This window comes from Periophthalmus magnuspinnatus, chromosome 7, assembly GCF_009829125.3.
Source record: "Periophthalmus magnuspinnatus isolate fPerMag1 chromosome 7, fPerMag1.2.pri, whole genome shotgun sequence".
Classification (NCBI taxonomy): domain Eukaryota; kingdom Metazoa; phylum Chordata; class Actinopteri; order Gobiiformes; family Gobiidae; genus Periophthalmus; species Periophthalmus magnuspinnatus.
The window spans coordinates 11,677,146-11,704,423 of NC_047132.1; the positions used below are offsets into that span (position 1 = coordinate 11,677,146).

The 27,278-nt window shown below is 41.5% G+C and overlaps 1 protein-coding gene across 1 annotated transcript; it reads right to left on the bottom strand.

The window, feature by feature from the left end:
- Positions 1-287: 287 nt before the first annotated feature.
- On the bottom strand, positions 288-27,278 carry lima1a (LIM domain and actin binding 1a). The gene is made up of 14 exons (XM_055223242.1): positions 27,179-27,278; positions 22,839-22,987; positions 22,236-22,281; positions 18,191-18,493; positions 7,775-7,823; positions 6,855-6,943; positions 6,419-6,484; positions 6,219-6,273; positions 5,331-5,383; positions 4,524-4,654; positions 3,955-4,188; positions 3,223-3,569; positions 2,795-3,063; positions 288-2,466 (listed from the first exon to the last, which is right to left on the bottom strand). The coding sequence occupies exons 2-14, from the start codon at positions 22,955-22,957 to the stop codon at positions 2,359-2,361; spliced, it is 1,869 nt and encodes a 622-aa protein (XP_055079217.1). The 5' UTR covers positions 22,958-22,987; positions 27,179-27,278; the 3' UTR covers positions 288-2,358.

Sequence of the window (27,278 nt, forward strand, 5' to 3'; positions counted from 1 at the left end):
TTTTTATTTTTCAGTCCTGTTCAAAAAAGTAGTGGAGTAGAAAGGACAAATACTGCTCTCAAATGTACTGAAGTTAAAGTATACGCTGTAAAATTTAGTACAGTACTTTACTTTTACTTCATTACCTTCCACCACTGCATGTGTGACAAAACAGTTAAAAATATTCAGTGTATACTTTCTATAAAGGAAGTGATCCCTGAAATAGTTGTGATTTTAATTATGAGCAAAATAATGCGATTAACAGTCCCATGTGCGAAACTGAAAAAACAAAATGCCAAACCCAAAGTCAGGTGATTTTTATACAATTTATTTATGTTGGACCCCATGATAAAAACATGTCCCCAGATTAACACATAAAATGAAACCTACATAACACAGGCTAAAGTGAACACCTGGAATGTTCCCGACGCGATCAGTGCGAAGCTTTAAACGTCACAAAGAGCCGGAACTTTAACTGCAAAAAAACTAAAGTCACATTGACCTGAAATCAGAATATTCATTTTGATTCAAGTAGCATTTGGTTGAAGTCGTTTTTGACAATTGAAGACACTGGAAAAAAACAGCCACTGGGAAAAAAACAGCATTTTTACAAGTTTAAAACGGAGAGACGGACACGATTTAAGTTCAAGTCATTGGCAGTATATGTTTTTGTCACTAGAGCTGTAGTCCTTTAGTTGTTTTTTTTTATTTTTTTTTAATTGACCGATTAATTGAATAAAGTCAGATTAAACGGATTCATATTTTAATCTGTCTTTATATAAATGCATTGTTTGCTTGTACTTGTTTCTGTATAAATAGCAGTTTTGGCATGAGCTCCCCCTGCTGGTGTGGTGTTGTGAGTGCAGTTTGGGTCAAATGCATAGAGATGAGAGTAATATAGTTTTGAGAGCTTTGGCCACGCCCCCTTTTTACTTGGCCCGGCAGCACGTGTCTTTAGGTCTAAACTAGACAAAGTTTACTCAAATCATCACCATTTTAACTTTAACATTACAGATTATGTTTATCTAAAATGTTCTTACCGTTTGGACTGAAATTTAAAAATATGTGAAATATTTGTGTCATGAGAAGAACTGGATTTTCCCTAAAAAGTCTAAAAACGTCACAACTACTTAAACCAAGATGAATATTTAAAGCCACTCTGTGTAACTTTTCTACTGGGGTCGTGCGTCTCCATGGAGATGTTATCGCTTTGCCTGGACTGTTCCAAAGAATGGCATTAAACTTAACTTAAATCCCCATGAAGAGAAGCAGGTAAAGTTCCAGTTCAGATCTGTGGAACAGCGAGTTCACAGTAAAAACACGTGTTATTTTCAAGGCAATTTAAAACATGTAACTGAACGAATGCAAGATATACAGGTTTAATGCCATACTGTGGAACATCCCAGCTGGCAAGGCAGAAAATTCTCCGTGGAGACAAGCATGCAGCGTACCAGAAAAGTTACATAGTGCAGCTTTAAATACAACTCATTTGAATCAATCTAGTTTTTTTTTTTTTTGTTTTTTTTTGCAGCGTTTCGTTAAAAATGGCAGAGCAAAAACACATTTCCAGTTTAGTAAAATATCTTGGAAGATTTTTGACAATTTTAACACTTTGGTGCAAAATTATTTTATTATTTATTTAAAAAGATTCTCGCAGCATCACGAGCTACAGCAGAAAAAGTAGAAACTGTAGGAATGGCTTTGAATGTCCCAATGAGACACAACAGGCACAGTATACACCACTGCAAAATGACACGAGTTTAAATGACTTTAATTCAAAATATTGAGTAGTTTGGACTCATTTTTATGAATTTACTTTATTAGGTTTTGATTTTGAAAGGATGGGAACGCCTCTGGATGCCACTGGAGGAGCTGGAGGAAGTGTCTGGGGTGGGGGAAGTCTGTGAGTCCCTGCTTAGACTGGATGGACGGACGTTATAAAAGGAATTCCAGTGGTTTTCTAAATTTCAAGTTTGATTTTCTTATAACTTTAGCAGGTCGTTTGCCTGAGATTCAGAACATACACTTCTTGAAGACGTGAGGGGCGTGATTGACAGGTGGATTAGCCAATAAGGGACACACATGATCTGTTTCGTCCTCATTTTTTTGTGTTTTTACATTAACATAATTTTAATGTTTTGGAATTTTGGCACCATTTTGAGTAATAATAATCCTCATACCAGGAGCTTTTATAATAATGGTGTTTAATCCAATCGGTCCAATCATCTGAACTTCTAAACTAGTCCAAATTATTCAAATAAAAAGTAAATATTGTGAGCTCAAGTCATTTTAACTCTTGCAGATATATCGTTTTGCAGTTGCTCAGTTCGTAAGTCTGTTTTAGGCTTTGTTCACCATTCTCCTCCTCCTTTGAATCGTTCATGCGTTCTCTTCCTCCTCTTCGTAGTATCGGTTCCGTTTGATCAGGTCTTCCACAGTCGGCTCCTCTTTGTCCTCCACCTCCTCACTGTCCCAAAACCCCACGTCCTGACAGAAAACAAAACCAAAATCAATTTTATGGGTAAAAAAAAAACAAACAAAAAAAGAAATCAAGGTAAAAAAAAATAAAAAATATCTATAATGTTTTCTACAGGACTGACCGAGACCTCAAAGCACCAGAAACATGAACTGGACTAAACCCAAACCAAACAGGACCAACTGAGGTCTAAAACCAGGACTAAACCCAACAACAACTAGCATGCTAAGCACATACTTCCTGATTATCGGATGACAAAATGCTTATAATCAGATGCAGACCGTAAACCACTTATTTTTTACACAATATATCTGTACTGCGGCAGTGTTTGTTTTGTACCTGAGAGGAGCGGCTGGCCTCCACCTCCCCCTCAGAGGAGACCATGTTGGGGGGTTGTTTGGGCTCCAGTGGCTCATTCAGCAGACCATCCTCCTCCTCCTCCTCCTCTCTCTCCTCTGCCCCACATGGATTGTGGGCTGGGTCGCTCAGGTCTCTCTCGGGCTCGTCCTCTGAGCCGCTGTGGACGTCCACACAGCTGTCCTCTGTGGGGGTGTGGCTGGGGGAGGACTGTGCGCTGGGCTCTAGGCTCCGCTCCTCCTCCATCGGACCTGATAGTGAGGGAAAATAACTTTAGAGTATGCTTAAACTCCGCCCACAGCTACATTTCAAACAGCTGCTAAACTGTGCTTACTCTTCAAACATAATATAAGGGATTTCAGATATTATTTTCTGTACAAGTTTATATTACAAGTTAGTTATCCACTTACTAGCACTGGCCTTGTCCTCCTCCATAGACTCTGGGCTGGTTGGGACTCGCTCCTCCCTCTCCTCCCTCTGTTCCTCCTCTCTCGCCTCTTTCACCTCCTCCTCTTCCTTCTCTTCCGGCGGCCATTTTGCTTTGACGGCTTTAGCGCAGGTCTGGAAACCGCCCTCCTCGTCTGGACCCTCAGTCTTGGTCTTGTCTAGTTCAGTCTTAGGAGGCCATGAGATCTTCAGTCTTCTGGTCTCACTTGGTTTGTCCTGGTTTTTGTCCGGAGATGACCCCTGACCCCGAGCCTCCATGCTGGCGGTCAGGTCGGTGACTTTGGCGAGCGGTGAATCCTCCACACAAGGACTGAACGAAAACACAAGACGAGAAAAATTTGGTTATTAGAAGTAAAAAGTACAAGTTTATTTATATAAGCATAGCACCAAAGAGGTCTCAGAGGGTCAGGGCTAAACCAGGGCTAAACCAGGGCTAAACCAGGGCTAAACCAGGGCTAAACCAGGGCTAAACCAGGGCAAAACCAGGGCAAAACCAGGGCTAAACCAGGGCTAAACCAGGGCTAAACCAGGGCTAAGCCAGGGCTAAGCCAGGGCTAAGCCAGGGCTAAGCCAGGGCTAAGCCAGGGCTAAGCCAGGGCTAAACCAGGGCTAAACCAGGGCTAAACCAGGGCTAAACCAGGACTAAACAATTTTTTAAGTATTTAAAAATGTTACTCTCAATCTCATTCCAGTACCTCTGGTCCTCCTCCGGTCCTGTCACTGGTCCCTTGGTGGAGGAGGGGCTGTGTTCCTGCAGGTGTAGCCTGGTCGGAGTGCTCTGTTCTGGGTCTCCTTCAGCTTTGGGCCCCCACAGGTCCTTGTGCGGCCGGTGTCCAAAGCCCTCGTCGTAGTTTCCTTTGGCCTTGAACAGCTGACAGAAGTGAGGTTTGCAGTAGACGTTATTGTGCAGAGAAGCATAGTTCCCCAAACTGGAAAAGACAAATAGTTTAAGATAAAGTTACTGTAGATCTTGAGCCAAGTCTGTGTTTGGAGTTCTAAGCTCCAAGTGACCTGCAGCCTGTTTGAGTTCACTGGGTAAGTCTTAGTTTTAGTCATTATTGTGATTATGAAGGATTTATCTGGACAACAGCAGAACAGAGAATGTTTGGACTGAGTGAGATGGACATTTGGACAAGAAAGATAAAATTATTCTGCCTTTTTGTTTTGTTTTTTACAGAAATATGCCATTTACAATCCTTTCCTTGTCCTGTCAGATGGCACCATACCCGAGTTTGGTGGACACACACACACACATTATATTTACCTGAGTTTGCTGTTGCAGTGGGCGCAGCGGAAGCAGGCGTTGTGGTAGACGCTCTGATTGGCCACGAGTCGCTCCAGAGGATAAACTGTTTTCTGGCACGAGACGCACGACTCTCGAGACGCACCAAAGCTCTGGAGGAGGAGTTTAGATATGAATACACAACACAACACGCATCTAAAGAAGACACTGCTGTAAGTATAAAGTATTTAGTATTACACTATGACAAACATGGACCTGTATTTACATTCTGTTCATTACAAACTGCTGTATTGACTCAAATGGCTTAAGAATAGACACAGGTTTATTCACTTCCTGTTTAACTCTGCAGCACTGACAGGTCTCTTCAGGGTTCAGTTTCACAGTGAAAACAGCAGCGTTTATATTTACTTTTATTTTGAAAAATGACTGACATTTTGAACCCAATATCTATGATCTGGAGTTTACACAGTTTTAATAAACACACATAAATGGGGATAGGGGGTAGGTGAAAACAGGAGCTTTCTGAGCACTCAAGTCTCAAAGGCGGGACAATACCTGATTACTCAAACATACAGGAAACAACAGAAATTTTGAATAATATTTTGAGTAAACTGATGATGAGGGAACACCATTATAACATGGTTTAAAACTCATAAAAGCTGTTAAACTGGTATGACCCATTTAAATACATTGAAAAGGCTTGAATGAATTGTGTTTATTTTTACTTTCTAGGCAAAATAAAAAAAATATTAACACAATTTCATTTTTTTTCCCAGAATGCTTTATGTCATACTCGTTCATATGGCGTTTAAGGCTGTGGTGACTTACCCTGGGCGTCCGACCGAGAGGAGAATCTTTGTTAATCAGAGAAGCAGCAGCTCCTAAACAAACGCAACAGCATCGAGTGAACACTAGAGGGAGACGTTTACACTTTCTGCGCTGTACTCAGACTGAACGTAAAGTTAAACAAGATAAAATGAGCTCCATTTGTCCTGAATGGGGAAATTATTGGGTACAACCAAATTAAACCAGCAACAACTCCTGAGTTTAAAATGTTAAGGTTTCGTCATATACTCAAAGACTGAGTGGTCACCCCGGCAACGCAATCAGATCAGGTCTACGAGGAGGCCGACCTCATCAAGAAGAATTAGGAGCAGATTCTTTTAGAGTGATGTAATGTGGAGTAGAGGGAGAGAGAGGGATGGAGGGAGGGAAAGAGAGAGAAAGAGTGGGACAGAAAGAGAGGAAAGGGAAAGAGGGAGGGAAGAAGGACAGGGAGTGAGGGAGAGTGAAGAAGTATGGAGAGAGTGAGTGGGGGAGAAAGAGGAAGGAGAGGGGGAGAGAGAGGGGAAGAAGGAAGAAAGAGAAAAAAACATTTAAAAAAGAGGAAAAGGGAAAAAAGTAAAAGGGATGAGGGAAAGGGAGAAAGAAGAGTGAAGTATGGAGACGGTGAGTGGAGGAGGAAGGCACTGGAAGAGATGAAGAGGGGAAAAAGGAGGAAAGAGAAAAAAGTTTAAAAAGAGGCAGAGAGAAAAAGAAAGACAGTGACAAAAAGAGGGAGAGGGGGGAAGGAGGACAGGGACTGAGGGAGAAAAAATGAATAGGGATTGGAAAGAAAGATAGAAGGAAGATTATGTGAAAGAGTGAGAAAAAGATAGAAAACAGGGAGATGAAGAAAAAAATGAACAGGAAGGAGAGAGGGAGAGGTGTAGTTACCGTTCTTCTCTGGAGTGAAGATCTTTCTGCTGACTGAAGCTTCAGACTCTGGGCTCTGAGAACAAAACAGCTCAGGTTAAACAACTCCTGGGATTTTTATTTCACAAAATTTGACTCAAGAGCTTTTAATACAAAATGATGATGTGACTATTACAATATCACAGATTATTTCATTTAAAAACAGTTTTATGTCAACGCACCATTTCCAGATTAAACGGAGGCACGTTTTCTTTCTGTTTCCCACAGACGCCGTCGACCTGCTCGCCCTGAAACACACACAGGGGGATTAGATACACTGCACAAAAGAGGGCGGAGCTTACAACTTAAAATGCCTTCCGTCTGAATATTTAAGGTGTGTGACTGGCGCAGAATGGTCACAAGTCTTAGTCTGCCTCAGAGCAGCTGTGGCTATGGAAGATACTTAACATCCCCAGAGAGTGAAGTGTAAATCACCCTGATGTTCAGTTATATTATACTTTATACTCATACTTAAACCCCATGTACAGGCATGTTTCAGAAAGTGGTGGAAAAAGTGCTAACATTTTGTGCTCCAGTAAAAATAAACAGTACACATGAAAAATGCTGCTTATAAATACTTATTTTTAATACAGATTTATATATATAAGTGTTACTCACTGAAGTGGGCGTGGCCTCTCTGGAGATGGCCGCCTGGTACAAGGCCATTCGGTCTTTGAGAGGAGTGGACTCTGACAGGCTGTCGTCAGCTGCAGGAACATGAACAGTTTCAAGTTTAGATGGAGAGGAATGGAAGAATACTTTAATACTTTTGAGAGTAGTTTACTTATAAGAACACTGTTGCAGTGAGATCTGACGTGACTTCCACAGCAGATGCATTTGTTTTGCTTCATTAAAGTTGACTCTTGTTTATGAACAATGTCAAACACACAAACCCCTGAGGACAGTTGTGTGAAGTTGTGACTCCTGAGTCTCATGAGCCTGATCTGTTTGACCCGAGTCAAATGAATGTGGATGATTCAGAGGAAAACTCACAATTCTAGTTTCAAAATTAAATGAAGTGATCCACCGTCTCCAGCAGGGGGCATGAGCCCCTGTTTGTGGCTAAAAAGTTACATGTGAAGCTTTAACTTGGCCTGGAGTCACACACTTTTCAGGATGTGTTTGAGTCATACCAGCCCCCAGACTCTGTGATAAAGTGCTCTCATTCAGAACATTAAAGGTCCATGTTTGAAATCAGGGATGCACCCATCCAGCTTTTTCAATATCAGTACTTTGACTTATCAACCCAGTGTAGGGACGGAGAAGACACTTGTGTCCTTAAACACAGTTCACTTTGTACACAAGAGATCTGCCTGTTTATGTAAGTGGTACTGGTAAAGTTCAAACATTATGAGAAGTTCTCAGCCAACATCAGCCTGTAAATATTCTAATTACAATTAAAAGCCCAACCAGGATATCAGCTGAACCGATACCATGGAGCCAATACCCGATCCGGCTCATTTTTCAGTATCGATGCTGATATTCGATACCAGTTTCGTATCGGTGCCTCTCTATTTGAACGACATTAAAAGTCTTACCTGTGAGGAGAGTGTCCATGCTACTGCTTCTGACCGTCTGCTCCGAGCCCTGAAACGAGAGGGTCAAAGGTCATCAGCCAAATAAACACGAGCACCAGATCCTCCATAACACCATCCCCAAGAGCCGATCCGCCTGGGAAAAATATCCGAGTATGATTCATGATTAAGATTCAGTTCACAACTGTCCTGTTTAAAATGCATCATGAGTGAGAAAAGACTGAAATCTGAGCTTTAAACTAAAACAACAATCTCATGTTTTTCATAACATGTTTATAGACGTCTAAACTACAGGATTAGCAGCTTTTACACAGAATAAACACACCATGGAGACACAGGGAGGGCATCTGACACACATCCTAATTGCAATTTCAGTACGCCAACCTCGCATCCCCAACATCTTCGTTTAGAATAACAAAATGAAACGCAAAAAGCAGAGGGTGCAGGTTCAAAGGTCACCAACCAGATAAACCAGGTCTCCAGACGCTTGAAAACACCTCCACTTTAATGAGGAAATAAACTGTTCCTGAAGAGAGGAGGAGCAGATAGAGAGAGCAGAGGTCTGGAGTCCAGGTTAATCTCGTTAGGAGCTCAGAGGAGAGACACCAACATCAATGAGCAGATTAACTCTACTACACCGTTTAAAGGGCCCGCATTACTCCATTTAAAGGGCCCGCATTACTCCGTTTAAAGGGCCCGCATCACTCCGTTTAAAGGGCATGACATCACAGTGTTTTTAAACTCCACACACCTTCACTAGATTTGGATCATTTCAGCCCTGGAATTGTCAATCTCGACTGAACAAAAGGTAAAAGTTGCTGTTAACTCGAAAACTAACACTTCATGACATCACAAGGTGGAACAGAGCATTTTGAGCTTTGGAGATGTAGACAGAATAATAATAAAAGATTACTCAAACATGTGTGAATGAAACAAAACACAACTCCAGCTATGTTTTTGATGAGATAATGACATTATAACATGGCTTAAAGCTCACAAGAGTCAATGTTGTGTAATATAGAAACTTTAAATAGTGTTCTACAGATGAATGTGCCTTGCTCATTGGCACAGTGGACACTGCGCACATCCAGGGACAGATTTAACCAGCTCCAGACACAACAGAGACACTTTTAGACTTCCACATGTTCATTAGAGCAGTGAGATTAGCTGGGATTTGAATGGAAGCCACTGTGCTCCTTTGACTGTTAAAGCTAATCGCTAAACAAGTCAGAAAAAAAATAAAAATTCAACTTTCCAAAATAATATCTTTTAACGTATTTCACATTCTTCTGGAACAAGTCTGGACCCGGGCTTCTACCTATGCTCGCAGATAAGGTTTTTGGATGCGTAACTGTTGGATCTTCCATTTTGTGCCCTGAAACACTCTGTCCCAACAAGTCTGGAGTGAAGCAGGTCTCAGCTCGTGGCATAGAACACACCACCTACACAAATCCTCCAGCAACTGTAGGGATTCCTGATCAAGATCTGGATTTTTCTCACAAGGGCTTGATTTTTATGACAGTAATTTTGCAATAAGAACTAACAAAAATCAAGTTTGCATGTGTTTAATATGTTAAAGAGGGGGTATTACACAAAAATGGACCTTTTTTAGCCTTCTCTCATGTTATAATATTGTTCCCTCATCAAAAACATGAAGACGTTTCAGATGTCATCCATGCATGTTTGAGTAATCTAGCAATCTCTTCTGGGCCCTATTCAAACCCTCATTACGGTTCGCTGTGAGATTCTGTACAAGGCTCCGCCCACCAGCCTACATCACTCATGCTCCCACACGACAATTCTCCATAAATGTACAAAAAAAATGATACAAAACTGTACAACAACTTGACAAACCTGATGTGATGTGCAGTAGTTTCATTTGTGGGATGCAGCTGATCGTGTTGTGATAGTGCTCTGAAGGGGGAGTGACTCAGTGTGGAGAGCAAAGGGAGGGAAACTCAGAGCGTCAAAAATGAAAGTAACTCATAAAACAAGTGAATATGTTGTTTTTGGCAAATATAGCATTTTCAAAGCAATAAAACATAACATGGTGATCTAAATGTTATGTGTTACAACTAAAATAAATTAAAATACTCCCTCTTTAAACTTAATGGACCTGCTCTCGATTTTTTGTATTTGAGCAAAGTACAGATATTTTGACCTTAAGATCTGCTTGTACTATACAAGTCAGCTGTGTACTATCTGTATCTAAAGTGTTTAACTGTCTGAGAATAAGGAAGTGCGCAGTTAGCATGCTAGTTATTAACTTTACCATCACAACAAAACCCCGCACTGGTCTCAGAGTTGTGTAAAGTGCTTATAAACTCATGGTGGTGAATAATTAGGATGCTCTGAATGCATAAGGTAAGTGAGGAATAACTTTGGACCTTCAAACGGTTTAAAATGAACTAGATCTTTTTTCCATGTTTTCAAACAGTAAAAATCAGGTACAGTGACTTTACTATTCAATTAAATCATTAGGCGGCAGGTCATTCAGTCTGACTCAACAGAATCTGACTCATCTCATCTTTTTTTAAAAATGATATTTGCTCTGTGTAAATGTTCCCATCCTGTAAAAGTGATGGGAACATTCAACATTATAAAACACCAATATAAATTCGTAGAAAGAGGGTCCAATTCTGGGCCCCCAGGACAACAGACCCCTGTCTCCCCCCCAAAACAGCCCAAAACAGCAAACTTCTCTTGCAGAGTTTCATAAAATTCTTCTGATCATAGCTTGAAAAATAAATTTACAACCTCTCATTAACTCCTTTATCTAAAACACAGAAACATCAGAACTAGTGCAAGTTCAAACCAGATTAAAACGAGTCTAAATTGTGACAAAACAAGATGAAACATAAATAAAGAGAGATTACATACCACAGAAAAGCACTGATTTCAAAATGATTCAGCCCAAAATGATTTAAACAAAACCAGGAAACAAAGAGGCTCCACAGCACAATGTCTGCGCGTCCCAGGAGAGGATAATCTTCCAGAGCGGAGGAGCAGCTCTGTCAGACGGGGAGGAGGGGGGATCTGGCTCGTCTGTATCCGATTTGGGAGCACGTGTGTGGGGTACTGCCGGGAACAGGAGGGGGGTCTCTGGGGAATAGGACCAAACAAAAGACTGATCCAGACACTAGAGCGGATCTCATTCAGGCTGTGGATGTCCCAGACTCTAGCCCCCGCTCGGCCCTAGTCCCCGCTCGGCCCTAGTCCCCGCTCGGCCCTAGTCCCCGCTCGGCCCTAGTCCCCGCTCGGCCCTAGTCCCCGCTCGGCCCTAGTCCCCGCTCGGCCCTAGTCCCCGCTCGGCCCTAGTCCCGTCCTAACGTTTTCCGTATGTTCTAATCATAACAGTTTGGATCAAATCTTGGGCATAATTTAGAAATGCCTTTCATCATTTTTCCAAACTATCCTTACAGAACCTCTGGGACAGCACTGTACACAGATGCTAGAGGTGAGGTGGGTTAAGTGTCTTGCCCAAGGAAACAACAGCAGCATTCACCTGTGGGAGCTGGGATTGGTCCATGGGCAGGGGTGTCTGTCAAACTCATTTTCACAGAGGGCCAGAACAACAAAATGGTTGCTTTCAAAGGGACAGATGTAATGTAAAATAAATGCAACTACTTTTTAATCTTGTTAATTAACCGTTTCTATATTTATTACTTATTCAAGTTACAAATATTGCGTATGGATTTGCATAGATATGAAAAAATGTCTGTAACTGTGCATCTCCTGATAAACTGATATTTTAACAACAGCGTTTTTGCAACTCAAGATCAGTCTAAAGACATTCAGGAAAGGTTCATTTTTGTCCTGTGAATGGGACTTTTTTACTATCGATACTTGCTCAAATGAGTATCTAGTTTGGATTTGATTTTCTTTTACCAACCCTATTACCAGGCAGTGACTCATATTCTCTAAAACAAACCAAACACTTTATAAACTGGCCTTTCCTGGTGTTTTGTACATCATTAACAGCCTCTTATAAAATGACCTACCTCCTGAAAACTGCTCTGGGGCTCATAAACAAAAGGGCAGCTAGAAATATCTCCATAAACTTTAACAGGCAGCAGATGTAAACCACCAGAGGGCGCCGTTTTGATTGAGTCTTAACACGATCGTATAAGAGACCTTTGACCACAGGGTTTGAAATGAAAAAGTGGCTTTGAACCGAAGTCAAAACATCCAAAAATCTAAAGAAACAAGACCTGAATGAAGCGAGTGTTTGAGAGTCTTATAAACACAAGGGGGCGCCGGTCACTGCAGCACATGTAAAAGGGACCAGTCATTACTTGAGGAACTATTGGATTTCAACAGTACGATGTTAAAAAGTGAAATCTGACAAAACAATCCAACTTTTTGTTCGCAATTCCTCAAAACAATCCAAAAATGGAGTCCGGTCCCTAGAAATAGCTGAGTGGTTCTCTTTATGTATTATTTTAAATTGAAAAAAAAAAAAAAAGATGTATTTTAAAGTCTCGTATCCATCTGACAAAGACGTATGTGGATTGCCAGTTACAAAGAAGACAACTTAACTAACTTTTAATGATTCTCCGGAGCACAAAACACCCTGTTCCACCTGGTGATGTCATAAGGTGGTGCCCTCTCTCACCAGGAAGTGCTCCTCAGGGTTTTTAAAGTCCACTCCTTCACTTGTATGCACAGACAGAAGGGCTGAATAACTGTCTGTCGTTTTCCATTTAAAAACATGCTCATTTATAAAAGGCTACAGTATGGAATAAAATAGAAAACAGAACGTTAAAGCCCTACTTCAGAACATTTTCCATTAATTTTATGCCATACTGCGGAATATTATAGCCAAAAGAACAACATTTCCATGTAAATAAGCAGGAGGAGGCCATCTTCTACATCAAATAAGAGTCAGGTTTGTGGAGATACAAGCTAGCCAACAGTAAGGAGACAAACACAACCAGAACACGTCGCTATGCGGGTCCATTGTTTGGCTAAAAACTTACATACTGTGGCTTTAAGTTACAAAACAAAAAAACAAAGGCTAAGGTGTACTAAAGTATTTCAAAGTATCTGAATAATGAATTAGCTTTAGTCATTCCTACACTATTTGATCATGTTCTGTGGAACCTTGTACAACTATGTAAGAAATTCTTGTTGGACTAAAGACATGTGCTGCAGATCGATTGGCTGACTGAAAAAGGGGCGTGGCAAAAGCTCTCAAAACTATATTACTAACAAGATAACCCATGTCACGGTTCCATCCTCCGACTCCATCCCCCCAGTTCCATCCCCTCGCTTTAAAACATGATGTAGCGCTACAGAGAAATATTGCGATAAACGATAATATTGAAAGAAACAGATAATCCCAGTGAACCGTTTTTACACAGACAGTATCATTAAAATGCCTGAGCTGCAACATAAACAGCAAAATTAAACTATAATGAGCCATAGAAGTGACTTATTCAACCCTCTACAGCTCAAATCTCATCGTATTACAACTGAAATCACAAAAATCTTCACACTTTTACCAAGAAAATGTATCTCTATGAATCTGATCCAAACTGCACTCACAAGACTACACCAGCAGGGGGAGTTCATGCAAAAACTACTATTTATGCAGAAAAAGTACTAGGAAAGAAGTTATTTATTTACTTCACCTTTCTGTTGTCTCATAGAAATCCTTCGAATCTAAACACTGGGTTCGACTAAGACTCCAGCAACTGATTAATCAAATAAACGACTAGAAACGAGTACAAATACTAACACTATACTAATTTGTAGAAAAATAAAAGTGGCTATACCTCGAGTGCTGGTTGTAAGCAGATGACAAAAAGACACTGAACACTGGATGGAGAGAGAGAGAGAGGAGAGATGGAGAGATATATAGAGGGGGGTGGGGGGAGCAGGTGGTGGATTGGGGGGTTGGGGTTTAATTCCCAAAAGAGGCGTGGCCAAAGGGACCCTAAGATGATGAAGTGAAAACTGTGTCATGGTTCAGAAAGAGAAGCAGAGTCACTAGAACAGGAAATGCACAGGTCACTATGGTCTGATGGGTTTTACTGTTTCAAATATATTATCCCAAGGCATAGTGTTTTTTATTTCAACTATGAGTGCAAAAGCTGATCATTTGTCCTTTGTTTGGTTATTTTTGTTAGTTACCAATTGATCTAATCTCTTTTTAAAAATGTGAAAGAAAAATGTATTCAAGATTTTGAATTACACCATGTTTAGTCCTCGTCTCTGGTTCAATCCCTGGTTCCCGGTTCAGTCCCTGGTCCAGTCCCTGGTCCAGTCCCTGGTCCAGTCCCTGGTTCAGCCCCTGGTCCAGCCCCTGGTTCAGCCCCTGGTTCAGCCCCTGGTTCAGCCCCTGGTTCAGCCCCTGGTTCAGCCCCTGGTTCAGCCCCTGGTTCAGCCCCTGGTTCAGCCCCTGGTTCAGCCCCTGGTTCAGCCCCTGGTTCCTGGTTCAGTCTCGGTTCAGTCCATGATTCACTGTTTCACATTATGCAATTCTTGGACTGTGCTGTGGCCCCCAGACTTTGAGTGGGCGGGGCTTTTGGGGGTTAGCATCTGGTACATGAAGAGAGATACAAAGAGACAGAGAGAAAAAGCGAGAGAAAGAGAAAGAAAAACACAGAGACAAAAAGAGAGAGAAAGAGACAGACGGTTTGTATCAGCCCCTGGTTCAGGAGGTACAGAGGGCAGAGAGCAGTTTAGATAAGGGGCAGACAGGAGGAGGGCAGGAGGTTCATCAAGTCCGCTGGGTGCTGTGATGGAGAGAAAGAGAGAGGGAGAAAGAAAAGAGAAAGAGAAACAAACACAAACAGCTATCATTTATTGCCTTATTCAGACTGCTCTGTTCCTGTCCATGGTTTAATGCTGTGTCAGCTGATTACTAAACACAAAATAGAAAGACATTTTGTTAGCTTATAATGTCAGAAGGAGGTGATTTTTATTTTCAAAAAGCCTTTGTATATATTTTTTCCGTATATTATAGTAGAGGGACATCATATTGTTTTGCATTAACATTGATCGGGTTTTGCAAATGAACTCTCTCATTGTCCAGCTCAACTCTTTAGATGGATTTTGTGCCGGGTGTATCAGCTGTCTGCATCAGGAGCCAACAGACCATTACATCACGTCAGCTCCACTCTGACCAAAGGTGAAAGGTCAAAAGCTAAAGGCTAATGCTCAAGGCTAGCTCTGCACACTGGGCCTTTGTACAGAGATGAGAGGTCTGACTGTACAGATTATGTTAGCGCTCGAGGATGTCCCCAAACTGTTCAGACAAGACGACACATTTCCTGCACCATTCTCTCATTTGAGATTTATTCAAGATTTGGTAGAAAAGAGGGATGAGAGCAAACGGAGGGCAAGTTTTTTTATAGAGAGTTTAAAGAGAGTTGAGCCTGTGTGTCTAGAGCCTGTTTTTTGTAATTAAGAATAGATCAGCATTAGAATTGTTACCAGATAAACATATTCCAATCAAATACATCTTACAGACAGTTCCTTTAAACGTTATGTGTGGTAAACAGAATGTTCTGGTGGTGTTTCGTGAGCTCCGACTCAAAGGCTCACTCTCTTTGTCTTTTATGGTGGACATATTTCTAATAATCAGGTGAAAAGTGAAGCTAAAGTCAATTAGCACATCCCAGAATCGATTATCTCAAACAATGAAGATGCAAAGAGAGTCTGCCATTTTGTTCAAGCCGTTAGTGAGACTGTTGTTTTGATTATTCCGGCTCCTTAAACTACAGCTTCTGCTTCTGGTTCTGGTTAATCTGCAAACTCCAAATGGATATCACACCGATGAAGGGAGAGATTATGTTAAGGTTTAGCCAGATGACTTTTAAAAACGTCCTATTCTATTCTGCTAAATGGACTTTTCAGATCTTTTAACCATGTTCTAGTTGTTTCTTGTCATTGAACCTCTGAAGTTGTATTTGGAGTGATTCATGTTTGAGAAATCTTTCAAATCACTCATTTTCAAGACGCTATTTTGCCGATCACCTCCACTGTTACACGCCCACTGTGACGTACGCAGCAGACAGAAGACTTTGGACGAAGAAATTCAAACTCATTTTTTGTGTAACTTTCTGGAGGTGGCACATCACATGCAGGTCTCCATGGAAATAAAATGTTAAAACCATACTTCAGAACATTCTCCATGGATGTGCATCTGTTTAGTGGCATACTATGGAACATTATAGTCAAGTGAACAACATTTCCATGGAAACGAGCAGAATGAGGCCACCTTCCATCTTCCAAATACAAGTCAGGTTTGTGGAGAGGCAAGCCCGCTCACAGTAAAGACACACGTTTTACCAAGTGTTTTAGTGCTGTGGTTATTGTAGTCCGTCTTTTGGCTAAAGAAAATTACATATTGTGGCTTTAAATGGCAATATCGTTTATGTATCATTTATGCTGATGAAATAAACATTGAAAGACATTTTTGTTTTTGAAAAATAGAAAAAATTAAGGATTATTATTTGTCAAGTTCTGAAGAAAACACATTTTTTCCTCAATATCTCCCAGTCCTAAGCTAGCACCAGGCTAATAACTGCGATCTGTGTCCAATTCCGTCACAGCTGCTCCATACAAAAGCCTTTTAAATTAACACGCTGCTCTTAACGTGCTCAGAGCGCTAAGAGAGCATGCATTTTAAAGCTCTATACTGTATTTTTACGACCCCTCTCCCTTTAAATGAACCCTCTGTGCAGAACAAACCGCACAGACACTGTTAGCATTGTTATAGCACGGTCACACCGCGGCTATGGCACTTTACATTGAAACATTGGACAGGCCTTAAGGGAAAAGCATGACTGAACATTTAACTTTTACACAAATAAAGATGAAGACGCTGCAGACCGATCAGGAGCAGTCAGCTGAGAACGTGTGACCCGAAAACACCGCAGGGAGTCAAACCAACAACCAGAGAGGGTTTTGGACTCCATGAATTTAATGACATCATATCGTGGCTGCTAATAACGATTGTTTTAGAAGTCGACAGGTCAAACGATCATTTTTATAGGGCATTTGAGACTTTTGAATATATTATAAACCAGGGAGATACCGATCCAGCTTTTTCAGGTCCGATATTTCGATACTAAAGATTCAAAGTATCTCCCGATTCCCAAGCAGAGGTTTAAAATGGCATTTATGTTCTTTCAACAAAAATAAAATAGGACAAAACTGATCCAAATGTGTTATGTCACTGTTATTTATCTCACAAGTAACGACAGAACAGCTTTGTGTAAATAAAAGTTCAGATATTATGAGACTTTCTGGATAAATAGGCTCAGTGTCTCAAGTCGTTTTAAATGTGCTGTATAAATGAATTGAATTGAAAAAAATAAAAAAAAAGAAGAAAAAAAAGAAACCTCACATAAATCTTCTTAAATAGTTTTTAAATCTACTGTTCTGTACCTGAACTAGTACGACACATGAAAATATTAAAATTAACTCATTTTGTTCACCAGGTTCATGGATCAGTGTGTTCAGATGAATACTTCAAGCTGATTGGTCGAAGAGTCACAACAGCAGAAAAACAGAAAAATCAAACTCAAGGTAAAAAACAAACAGAAAAAAGCACTTCACACAGCTCTTCCTCCCTCTGCATGATTCCTCAAACTAAAGCTTGGAATTTCTAATCAAATGTGCAAAACGACGCCTGCGTTCTTCTCTCAAATATTAATGACGAGTTGTACTTCGATTGCCGATTTGATTTTTAGTTTAGTATCATGATTCAGTTCAGATATTTTCCCCAACAATGGCTCAACCCCAACAGGAGGCCAACAATAAATAGATACAGATAGACCGTGGCTGTGTTTACATGCACACTCAAAATCTGATCACCAACAGATTTCTTGAGTTATAAAACTAAATTAAATTGGCATAAAACTGATCGTGGTCCCTTCTTTAAAAGAGCTCATATTGCACTATTTTCTGATCTGTTCCAATGTTGTTTCCTCATCACAAACAGACCTGGATGTTTAACACACAAACCCTGTATATTTAGGTTGAGTTCTTCTCTCAAACTGAAAACACTCTGTTCCACCTTGTGATGTCATCATGTGGTAATACAGGAAGTGCTCCACTGTGTTTTTAAACTCCACACACCTGCACTAGAATCACGTGGATAGGTTCAGCCCTGAAACCAATCTCTAATGAACTAAAGGTAAAAGGAACAGCTCCTTTTACCTTTAGTAACTTGAAAACTACCACTTCATGACATCGCAAGTTGGAACAGAGCATTTTGAGCTTTGGAGATGTAACAGACTAATAATAAAGACTTACTCAAACATGTGTAAATGAAACAAAACACAACTCCAGGTCTGTTTTTGAGGAGGCAACAACATTATAACATGACTTAAAGCTCACAAGAGTCAATTCAGTCCAGAAATTAAATATAAATCAGATTTTGATTGTGCATGTAACCGCTCTTACCTGTTCGAACATCTTCTTGAGGCTGTTTAGGGGGACACTCGGCCTCTCTTCCTGTGGTACTAGCTCGGGTACTCCCTGAGGTGCTCCCTGGGGTGCTCCCTGAGGAGAGTCCATGCCTCCTTCGCTCTGGTGTCTGGGCGGGAGTGACTCTGTAGTTCTGGGGGCAGAGTGAGTGAGGAGTGCCCGCTGGACGAGAGGGTTTACTGGGAAGGGGTGAGGAGGGTCCTGGCTCTGCTCTGGTTCTTCCCAACGTTTCTTCAAAGTGCTCAGATTCCCAGAACTCAGAGTCAGAGGTTTTTCAATCTGAAGGGGGGAAAAAAAAATGTGAATATTGTATTTTGTGTTGCATATAAAATCCTCGTCTATCCCTGGGTTTTCAGAGCTATGGAAATATTAACAATAATAATAATAATAATAATAATAGTGAAAAGTTCTCAAAATGTAAAACCTCCTTATGGTTTAGTCCTGGTTTGATCTAGGTCGTGGTTTTGTTTAAGTCCCCCGTTCACGTCCCCCGATTCACGTCCCCCGATTCAGGTCCCCCGATTCACGTCCCCCGATTCACGTCCCCCGATTCACGTCCCCCGTTCAGTCATAATTGTGTCTGGCTGAAACTCGGGCTACAGGATGGATCTGATTTGAATGTTCATAATTAGCGAATCTCAAAAAGTGCATTTCCCAAACAAGTAAAACCTGCAACCCCTGAATCAAAGGTGGAAGTACTCGCTTACATTTACTACAGTAAAAAGAAGAAGTTGTGCTTTTGAGAGTAGTTTTCAGTAACTAAAGTAAGAGTACTGTTACTTCAATAACAATATTACTCTTGCTTGTGTCAAAGTTGCGGTTCCTCGTCCCACTGTGAGTCTAAAGTGACTTGAGTTTCATGTTGACAATATTACTCGAGTACGAGTACTGTTACTTCAGAAATAATACGAGTACATTTTTGGTTTCTCTCCCCTTCCTCTCCCTCTCCTGTCCTCACCCCCTCCTCTCCTATCCCCTTTTCCTCTCCCCTCCTCTCCCATTTTCACCCCCTTTTCCTCTCCCCTCCTCTCTTCCTCCCTCCTCTCTCCTCTCCCCTCCTCTCTCATTTTCACCCCCTCTTCTCCGATCTCCTTTCCCCCCCCCCTCCCCTCCTCTCCTTTCCTTTCCTCTCCTCCCCCCCCCTCCTCCTCCACCCCTTTCCACCTGACCCCCACCTCCCCCCCCTCTCCTTTCCCTTCCTCCCCCCGCCCCCCCCCCTCCTCCTCCTCTCCTCTCCTCTCCCCCTCCTCCTCCTCCTCTCCTTTCCTCCTCTCCCCTCAGACCTCTCCAAACATGTTCTGAAATACATGGGATTCCTGTATTAGCAGTTCAGATTTCAATCTTCTCTCAAATATTAACGCTCCTTAACCGATCCAAAATGTGAACTTTGAACTGAATCTCTCCATTAAAACCTAAAATCTAACCTGTAACGACCGTCTCTGTTCAACACTGGTTCAAACCGGTTAATAACTGGTGAAAAGACGAGTCAAACCCAGGTTTATACAACAATTTCAAATGCGTTTGCTGATATTTTGCATTTTAGTCTTGGTTAAAACCTCAGAGAAAAGAAGAAGTCGTGCAATAGAGTGAAGAGGAAAGAGGTAGCTGGAGGTTAGAACAGGAAACCGCACGGTGTGAGGTTAAAACATGCACTGCTAATATCTGAATTTGAAAGAATTAGAAGCAGAAAGAGTTTAAAAAGTTTGAAACCTTTGGAGGAGGGTCTCTGGAGGAGCGGTGGAGCCGGGCTGTGTGCTGAGGGTCGTATGAGAGAAGGAGAGAAGAGAGGGAGAGAGAGGAGGAGGAAGGGGGTCCAGATGTGAGCAGAGGGAGGAGCTGTCCAACCCCTAAAGAGAGAGAGAGAGGACAGAGAGAGAAGAGAGCAAAAGAGAGAGGGAGAGAGAGAGAGAGAGGAGAAAGAACTACCCACCTACCTAGTACTGCAGGAGAGAGAGAGCAGGGGGGTGAAAGAGAGAAAAAAGATGAGAGAGATAAAAGCAGAGAGAAAGGAAGTGTAAGAGAGAGAGGGAGGAGGAGGAGCAGAGGAGGAAAGAATTACTATTACCTACTACTGCAGAAGGAGAGAGGGAGAGCGGGTGACAGAGAGAGAGAGGGAGAGTGAGAAAGAGTGAGAAAAGAGTGAGCAGAGGAGGAAAGAACTGTTTCACTACTGCTGCAGAAGGAGAGAGAGAGAAGAGAGGGAAGAGAGGAAAGGGGTGAGAGAGACAAGGGGAGAGGGGCGTGGAGAGGGCACAAAATCAAAAACAGAGCAGGAGAGAGAGAGTCCAGGAAATGAGGCAGAGGTGCAGGGGGCGAGCGAGCACAGGGTCACACTCAGGGCGATCAGTTTGCAGAGAGAGAGAAAGAGACAGAAAGAGAGAAAAAGAGAAAGAAAGAGAAAGGGAGAGAACTTTTAAGACAAGTTCGATAAGACTTAAAGAAACTGTATGCAGCCTGCAGTTTTAAAGAACTACCATCCCAACTGACCTTTCAGATCAGACAGAGGCATTTTAGGTTTAAACCAGCTGGATTTCAGCTTTGGAACTGGCAACACAAATGAGAGACTCTTCAAAGTCTCTGCTTCAAAACACAAAATAAATGGGTCATCGTGTCTGTTTTTGTAATTAAATCAGCATTACAGTTGTTATCAGTAAAAGCTCTATGTGATTTGAACATCTTTATGTCACATCTGGAGATAGGTCGTGTTTGTGGAATTAAATTGTCAAGATTAATAGGTTCTGCACAATAGCACCCAGCAACCTCACTGGTAGCGTCACCACTTCCTGTTGAGTTTTATCTCCATTAGGTTTTTGTTGAGTCACGCTAAAATGAATAAATATTTAAACATCAGGCTGTGGACAGGGAGCTGTGGGTGGACGTCACTGACATGTTAAACACTACACAAATAAAATGAATACTTCACCACTGAAGAAAGAGACTGTACAAAAGAAGTGGACTAAGTGAGTCTGACGTCACCCACAGTGTTCAGCTCATCGAGGTCGGAGCAGTTATAGGAGCCAATTTGGGGCAGAGTTCCATATATGGAATTCTGACCGCGAGTATCATAGCAACAAAAGAGCCAATCTGGAGCGAGGCTGTTGAGGATAACGCCCCTTCCCTCCGTATTAATGTTCATAACTTGATTTATAAACACAATAGCAAATTAAATACACCAGGATCATGTAGAGCGAGTTAACACGAACATTTTGACCAAAATGACGAGTCTGACAGCAGCAGTTACAGAGAGTGGGGCGGTCGGCAGATTAACCATGTCCATTTATATATACAGTCTATAAATGTGATCCATGTGACAATATGAATAATATAAAGATGTGAAAGGACAGATGACCACATGCATGTTAAGTAAAGGCCTGCTCATATTAAAAGCCTGACTGATGAAACAAGGCTGAAACCATAACACTAAATCAATACGAGGGAGAGAGATGCACTTCCTGACCCCTGCCTGATCCGTCTCCCTGTCCGAGTCTATGAGCGCGGATCAGGTAGGACACAGGAGTCGGATTACAGAAGAAGGATACTGAGCTGATTTAGTATGAATGAGTTTGGAGCTACTTTTAGCCCCTACAAAAAAAAACAAAAAAAAAACAAAACAAAAAAACAGGTATTAGCAGCATCCTTGAAAAATTATTTTGTAATGTTGTATATTTAGTTAAAAGCCCTGTACCAGATTTTTTTCAAGTATTTGAGCAAAATGTGTCTTGCCCCAGTACAGATATGTTGTATAAGCAGCTCTTGGAGGTTAAAATAAGTCTGCTGTGTACTGTCCGAAAATCAGGAAGTGCACCGCCACACCTGGGTCTCTGAAAGTCCTCATGAAAAGTGCTTAAGAACTCATTTTGGTGAGTATTTAGGATGTTCTGAAGGCATAAGATTAGTGAGGAATATCGTTGGACCACTGTAAACTGTGAAAAACAGAATTAGTTCATTTTAGACAAAAAAAATAAAATAAATAAAAATAAAAGACACTGTATCTGATTGTTTTGAATAAAATTGCACTCACCATTTTCTTCTTCTCAGCATTGCCTTCTTCTGCCGCCATCTGATACCTGAAGGACAACAGACAAATTATAGAAACAAAAACTGAACTCAGAATAATACGGAAAATTGACAAAAACATGCTCAAGACATTGCTCAAAATAAAAAGGGAATTTGCGGATTTCTTTCAACATGAAATGAGGAACAAGGTTAGAGCAGTTATCTGTTGTAAGAAGAAGACTTGTGGAATTCCTTATTTATTGAATTAAACTAAAGCAGAAACCACAACTCCAGACAGTCGCCCCCCAGTGGTTGAAACAGACACCTACAAGAAAAAGACCACTACACTAATCTATGCTACAATGGACATGGAGAGACTAATCTGTAGACAGACTGTTCTCCATACCGCTGTGAGTCAGATGCCCTCCCATCCTCCTGTACCCTTACTTATACTTATATTTTTGCTTACATTGTTGATAAAATTAGAATTATATTGGGGGGATTGCTATATTTTTTGGTTTTGCCGTTTGAAAACAGTTTAAACATTTTCAGAGTAAACTTAAAAACTGCCCTTCTGTGTAACTCAGACTGATAAATATTGTAGAAATGTAATAAAAAGGGCTTTTACTTGCTGAAACGTTCTGCGATGGAGCTGTTCTTTCCTCGGACGATGGACAGTTCTTTAGCGGTGACACGAAGAGACTGAGAAGCCCACTGTCTGCGTGAGAACGGAACCACGGACGCCATTTTGGGAAGGTGAGGTCTGCTTTAGTCAGTCTGTGAAACAACAACAGGAAATATATAAAAAGGTACTGGACTTTTAATACCTCGTCATTATGAACTAAACCTAGGGCCCAAAAGCTAGTGGCCAAACCGGGGACCAAATAAACTCCACTGAAGCGAATCAGTTAAAATAAGGCAAACGCATTAGCTGCAAGTATAGAAGTTGTTGAGTTACGTCGTGAAAGGATTTGAGCTCTAAAATAAGAAAGGAATCAGCAGTAAATTAAACAAAACACAGCTCCAGTTGTGGTTGTAATAAAGAAATGAGTTGAGTCAGTGTAATAGAAGACGGTTAAAGGGCCCATATTACACTGATCTCTGTTATAATGTTTCCTCATCACAGACAGATCTATAGTTGTATTTTGTTTCATTCACACGTTTAACTCACAAAGCCTGCATATTTAGGCTGAGTTCTTCTCTCAGAAAACAGAAAACACTCTGTTCCACCTTGTGATGTCATCATGTGGTGATACAGGAAGTGCTCCACTGTGTTTTTAAAGTCTATACACCTTCACTAGAATCATTCAGATAATTTCAGTCCTGGAATTGTCAATCTCTACTGAACTAAAGATAAAAGGAGTTAACTTCAAAACTACAACTTCATGACATCACAAGGTGGAACAGAGCATTTTGAGCTTTGGAGATGTAGACAGACTAATAATAAAGGTTTATTCAAGCATGTGTGAATGAAACAAAACACAACTCCAGGTCTGTTTTTGAGGAGGTAACAACATTATAGCATGACTTAAAGCTCACAAGAGTCACTTTTGTATAATATAGGACTTTTAAACATTACATAAAAATATAGTTCATCTACCTTCTCTGTTCACGTTGTCAAATGTGCCAGTGTAAGTTTTATAAGCTTTGGTAGATTCTCCTCTTGTTCATGTCAGACTCTGAGCTCATTCTGACTGATCACATAACAGCTGTTTACTGTTCTGTGAATGTCCCCGTGTCCCCGTGTCCCTGTCCTCACAGCCGCAGCACAGATCAATACATTTTAGGGGGAAAAAAAAAACAGTTGTACCAGGACTTCAGCCACGCGCAGCAAAAGCCAGTTAATAATAGTCCCATGATGCATTTCACACTACCCAGAAAGCACTGCCAACAACACTAAAGACGGGTCAGTGGCAGAGTAGTTAGCTTGCCTTCCGTGCTTAAGACTAGCTCAAGATCTGGAGATGGGTCAAATGCAGGTTTAACCCAGAGTCGCTGAAGGATGGGTCAAATACAGACAGAGAGACTGAAAGATGGGTCAAATCCAGGTTTAACCCAGAGATGCCAAAAGATGGGTCAAATCCAGGTTTAACCCAGAGACGATGAACAATGAGTCAAATCGAGGTTTAACCCAGAGACGATGAACAATGAGTCAAATCGAGGTTTAACCCAGAGAAGCTGAAAGATGGATCAAATGCAGGCAGACAGACTGAAAGATGGATCAAATGCAGGCAGACAGACTGAAAGATGGATCAAATGCAGGCAGACAGACTGAAAGATGGATCAAATGCAGGCAGACAGACTGAAAGATGGATCAAATGCAGGCAGACAGACTGAAAGATGGATCAAATGCAGGCAGACAGACTGAAAGATGGATCAAATGCAGGCAGACAGACTGGAGATGGGCCAAATCCAGGTTTAACCCAGAGACGCTGAAGGATGGGTCAAATGCAGGTTTAACCCAGAGATGCCAAAAGATGGGTCAAATCCAGGTTTAACCCAGAGACAATGAACAATGGGTCAAATCGAGGTTTAACCCAGAGAAGCTGAAGGATGGGTCAAATGCAGGTTTAACCCAGAGAGACTGGACGATGGGTCAAATGCAGAGGGCACCTTACACCACATCAAAATAGGGACTAAACCCGGACTAGACAAAAACTAAACCAGGACTAGAACAAGACCAAGCAAAGTCTACATCAGGACTAAACCGGGCTCAAACAGGACAAGAATGAATGCAAGCTAAAGTAATGTAGCAGTAGTAGTAGTAATATTTGTAGTAGTATTTTTGTAGTACTACTTTCTACTTGTAACTTAGTTTTATAGTGCAACTTGTTTCAGTACACTTTCACCTGCTCCTCTGGGCCCTGGAGCTAAAGGAGTCAGGGACGTGCTCAGACCCGTGTTTGGAGTGCTTTTGTGGGGCTATAGTCTGGGTGAGCTGGGCCTGTCTGTGACTCAACAGAGCTCCAGGGACCAGGACCAAAGGGAACAGATGGTCGATGGGACTGTGACGTATCTTCTTGACTCACACACAACGCACAGGGAGGGACCGTGTACTACTACTACTACTACTACTACTACTACTACTACTACTACTACTACTACTACTACTACTACTACTACTACTACATTTAAGTTTGTTCTACTTTGGTCCTGTTTTATTCCTAATTTTGATGCAGTGTGTTTGCGAGTGTGAACTTGCAAGAGTATATATATTTTTTTTTCTTCACTTTAAAATACCTTTTAGTTAAATAAAATATAAATATGTAAACAGATGAAACATGAACAAATACAAAGCTAGTATTTTCAAAGGACACACCCAAAAATGAGCCAAGCTAAATCATATCTGAAGGAGAACTGCAAGAAACACCAATGTTCAAATCATTTCATATCGTTAATAAAGCTCAAGTCACCTGTACAATATATGACTCAAATTGTTGTAAAAGTACGTGACATACTACTTCTTTAAAAATGACTCGGGTAACCATAGCAGTGAGTCCCATTTGCCTCTGGGCTCAGTCTGGCTCCTGCACGTCAATCGCTCTGTCAGCAGATCACATCTATGACACAAATTATGAACTACACCAGACGCCACACACTGTAAAAACATGTGCAAAGAACCACACGAGTTTACTCCAGAGGCACCGGCTGTTTCAGCTCTCAACAGAGACCAGACTGAAAGCAACAACAAGTGTCTCCATGGCCCAACACCAAAGAACATCTCCCACATGTTAGTGCCGTAGGAGCCATCTCACACTTTGAAATGTATGAAATGTACGGCCAAAACCAGGGCCAAAACCAGGGCCAAAACCAGGGCCAAAACCAGGGCCAAAACCAGGGCCAAAACCAGGGCCAAAACCACAGTACACCTGAACTGGGGACCAAACCCAGGGACCAAAGCAGAGCCCAAACCTAGGGCCCTAAACCCATGGCCCTAAACCTTGGACCACAGCAGGGACCAAAACCCAGGGACCAAAACCCAGGGACCAAAACCCAGGGACCAAAACCCAGGGACCAAAACCCAGGGACCAAAACCCAGGGACCAAACGTTTGAACAAATTTCAGTTCTATCGGTTGGTCATGTGGTTAGTTCTTACATTAGCTACAGGGGCGGCAGATACAGGGGCCACAGCTACAGGGGCCACAGCTACAGGGGCCACAGACACAGGGGCCACAGCTGACAACTTGAGTCCTCAGGTTCCTCTGGCTCTACCTTCCCCACAATGAACCAGCGCGGCCACTTTGAAGAGGAACATCAAAAGTCTGAGAATATAATAGAGCCCACAGCCTCCAGGAGAATGGAACCTGGACCTGTGTGACGTTCACTCAGCTAGCATCATGGTTATGGTTTTGGTTATGTTTTGATCTTTTGTAGCGTCTCATTTGGAGCAGTTTGTGACGTTATTTTGGGTAAATGGGTAAATTTAAGTGTAACATCTGCAATTATATAGGTAATGTATTGTCCCGGTGTGTCAGATGCCCTACCCGTATGTCATGGTTTGAAATGATGCTCGGAAAAGTCCAGTTTGCAGAATAGGTCCATCCAAACTCAAAACTCAAACTTTTCCATAAATATTGCATTATGGCCTAAAAGCATATCAGTAATGGAGCAATTATGTTTGCCAGTGACTTTGGAGGTCAAACAATGTGAAAAAAATAAAATAAAATGTATTAAAATTTGAGTCAAACTACAAAAATAACCAAAATTATCAAAAAAAATGTAATCAGTTTATATAATGGATATGTTTTAAGGCCAAGTAACTCACCTCAAAAGTGTTAGTACAATCCTAAACCCACCCGTCACAAAGCCCAAAATTCCAAGATAATAAATGACTGATCTCACCACAGAACAAAGGAATTCCAAATATTTCCCAAAAAAGCAGCAAACTTCCAAGAGGCAAACTGTTCAAACTCACAATTTTCTAAACTTTTCCACAACTTTGATCATTTTTCCAGCCCCAGACTCACATGTTTTGGTCGTCCTTCAGCTCAGACGCCTGTGTGTGTGCAGCTCCTCGGGTTATTCCTCTGTACAGCAGTGCAGCCGCTTGCTCCCAGTGTTTTCTGT

Bases quoted from the DNA above. Each gene is read 5' to 3' on its own strand.
- lima1a (XM_055223242.1), bottom strand. From the start codon at position 22,957: ATGGCGTCCGTGGTTCCGTTCTCACGCAGACAGTGGGCTTCTCAGTCT. The intron at 6,274-6,418 runs GTGCGTTGACAT...TTTTGTTCTCAG, and splicing joins CTCCGTTTAATCTGGAAATG to AGCCCAGAGTCTGAAGCTTC. The intron at 5,384-6,218 runs GTAACTACACCT...GCGTTTGTTTAG, and splicing joins CTTCACTCCAGAGAAGAACG to GAGCTGCTGCTTCTCTGATT.